The sequence below is a fragment of the Poecilia latipinna genome, unplaced genomic scaffold, assembly GCF_001443285.1.
Source record: "Poecilia latipinna isolate Pla-1442-1.1 unplaced genomic scaffold, P_latipinna-1.0 Scaffold1382, whole genome shotgun sequence".
NCBI classification, from domain to species: domain Eukaryota; kingdom Metazoa; phylum Chordata; class Actinopteri; order Cyprinodontiformes; family Poeciliidae; genus Poecilia; species Poecilia latipinna.
In genome coordinates, this window is record NW_015113998.1 from 133,127 (window position 1) to 135,880 (window position 2,754).

Sequence of the window (2,754 nt, forward strand, 5' to 3'; positions counted from 1 at the left end):
CTAACTTCTCCTATTTTCAGTCTGGGAAAGGCTATGAAAAGAGGCACGTTTAAAGTTTTCACCTCTTTCCTTAAACCCTTGCAGAGCGGTAAATTTGGAGGGGCCTCCTCAGACGCACAGGAGAGTCAGTCTCGGGGTATCCAGGGTGCTGACGACGCAGCGGAACATGAAAACATGAAGGCCATGTTGAAAACTGGTCTGACGGATGCAGAGAGCAGCACATCCACAGTGCCCGGCCTAAGGAATCGTACCAGAGGAGGCAGCCTCAGAGGTCGGTCAGAAAGCAGTGGTACTTTATAACTTGTGAATGTGTGCTTTTATGAAACCATCAATGGCACAGGCACGAGAATTATAAGCTTTACCCCGTCGTGCAATCTCATCAGGTCTGAGTTACGATGAATGATTTTTTGAACATCATCAAATGCTTATCGTCCAATTATTTCAAACATTTCCCCTTTTGAACAACTTCTGGTCACATAACTTGTTGAGTAAAGAAGAAAAATCAAGCTAAATGTTCAAAATTGTGTAATATTGACATCATGATTAATCTACTATTTTTTTTTTTTTTCTAAGCCTGTGTTTATTTTCTAAGGTATCCAGTCTATGGTTTGTGTTCAAATCCCTAAAAGGTCAAAGAAAAAAAGTTAAATGTGCAAAAATAAATAACTAATATAACATTGTGCTGAACAGTAACATGCATGTCACTCCCACAAGATCTAGGTTTGTTACCATAAAAAAATCAATTAATATACAGAACAATCCAATCTGCTGCAATTTGCTTTGTTTCTGCACTGGATTCACAAAGCTCATTGCATTAAGCAGGTGGGATCAGTTTACATCTATTTTTACTTTAAGTCACAATTATTCCCTCCTCGGCCATAAAACATTCAGTAAGAGAAATTATTGACCAAAATATCAGTCAAACCTCACACATAGACAGAATGATTTTCATATTTTTTTTAATAACCCTGAGCTACTTTTAAGCAAATCCATCAGCCCACCAAGACATGTTTGCCTCTTTTTCATTTGCTACTTTAGTAGGGAGTATTTTTGATACATATCTGAAGAAATAGGTCAAGACAGACTTTAAGAAAGCTGCGTTTGCTTCTATTGTAGCTTACTCAAAAACACGCAAATTTAGAAAATCTTTCCACAAGTGCACGCAAAAGACCTCATTCAAATCTGGTCAAACTGCCTCAGTTCAGAGAGACACAGTTTAAAGAGGTTATTTACGGAGCAGATCTTCCTTTTCATCGAGACGCAAACTTAGCTTTTCCCCCTATTTAGCTTCCGCAAATGTCATTGTGACTACGTGAGTTAAAGATTTAGCCATGTCATTCATGGAACTTGCAATCTCCTAACTCATTTGCTCCAGCATAGCATGTTAGTTTTCATTTGGTTCGGCTGCGTTTGTTCCAGGACGTCTTGCTCCGTGGTGTTCTGCCAGCGATGACCCTGTGAACTGCACGGACGACACAGCCGACGAGATCATGGAGAGGATCGTTCGATCCGCCACTCAGGGGCCCGGCCCGAGAACGCTACCTCGCGAAAGGAGACGATCCCGACTTAACAGGAAATCATGTGGGTGCTGTGTGCGCAAATATGATCAAAAACAAGAAATGCCTCTGCTACCTTCGTTTTCATTATTGTTGGTTTTCCCTCTCGACCACACAGTAAGGAGGACGCTGAAGGGCGGCTTGACGACAGAAGAGGCAAATGCTCTCGGCTTGTCTGGTGGCTCGGAGCTGCAGGTGTGAGGAAGACCACAATCGCGCTGGACATTAAGACGACTGTCGGCCCTTTCACTGCCCCCCTAACTTCTGATCCAGACTGGAAACCTCCGCCCCCCTCCCCGTCCCCACCTCTCTAATTTGGCACTCAACCCACAGCGAGCTGGGATGAGCTGTTTGGTTTACGCACTGTGATACAAGCGAGAGGGGAAAACCGCTGCGAACAATCTTAATCTTAAACCTGTGGGCAGGAAAAACGGCTTTGCATTCAAACCACTAAGCTTGGCTTTTGCTGGATGATCACAGAACGGCTGCTTTCGCAAGGCTTTGTCACGGTCATCCTTCAAACGCGACTCGCGTCCGAGTGCCCACAGAGGTTTTTTTCTTTGTTTTGCGTGCGCCTAAGGCTGTCAGTGCACGAGCTCCAATCCCTGCAGCCTTCCCTGGATCCAAAGGGTTGAATGTGGCAGCAGAACCGGAACCCTTAAAATGACCTTTTTTGCCGGGGGGTTGAACAACGTATAGCTGAGCTAAATGACATTTCATCTATTGAATAGATGGCTTAGTGAAGATGGTTATTTTGTTGTTTACTACTGGGGTAATTTTGTGTTTCATTTTGGTCCGAAAAGGTGCTTAAAAAAAAAAAAAAGGAACATTTGCACTGGATGTAAACGTTGGCTATCGTTGGAATGTGAGATGCTTGACACTGATGAAACACTCTGACATCTTGACTCTGACAATATGCTCGTCAATGTGCCAGCTATTCAGCGGCACAGTTTTTAACCTGACTGAAGTGGACAGATTCAAGGCAGAGGCGCATTAGTTTACAGGTGAAGAAGGAATTTATTAGTGTAGGTATTTTTTTTTTTTTTTTTTTTTTTTTTGTCTTTAAGTACACTGCTGTGAAAATCTGGAGTCATCCCTTTTTTTGTATATTTTGTCTTCAAAAATCCTGACTACGGATGCCAAAAAGGCTGTCTCATTGTGTATTCCCTGAATTCCCTAGATTCTCACCTTAGCTATG

The 2,754-nt window shown here is 42.7% G+C and overlaps 1 protein-coding gene and 1 long non-coding RNA gene across 6 annotated transcripts in view; one reads left to right on the forward strand and one right to left on the reverse strand.

Annotated features, from left to right (window-relative positions):
* Positions 1-2,612, forward strand: part of LOC106962181 (FH1/FH2 domain-containing protein 3-like) — a 110,683-nt gene extending 108,071 nt beyond the window's left edge. For 4 of the 5 annotated variants that reach the window (XM_015056415.1, XM_015056416.1, XM_015056418.1 and 1 more), the window contains 3 exons: positions 85-271; positions 1,420-1,581; positions 1,675-2,612. In XM_015056415.1, coding sequence (XP_014911901.1) covers positions 85-271; positions 1,420-1,581; positions 1,675-1,757 — 432 coding nt within the window. In that variant the 3' untranslated portion in view covers positions 1,758-2,612. Of the gene's footprint in view, positions 1-84; positions 272-1,419; positions 1,582-1,674 lie in introns of those variants that run through there. The other variant, XR_001427920.1, reaches the window with a different exon arrangement.
* The window catches only part of LOC106962182 (uncharacterized), a 4,615-nt gene continuing 4,185 nt past the window's right edge, over positions 2,325-2,754 (reverse strand). The window contains exon 2 of the long non-coding RNA XR_001427921.1: positions 2,325-2,744. This is a non-coding gene — a long non-coding RNA (uncharacterized LOC106962182). The remainder of the gene's footprint in view (positions 2,745-2,754) is intronic.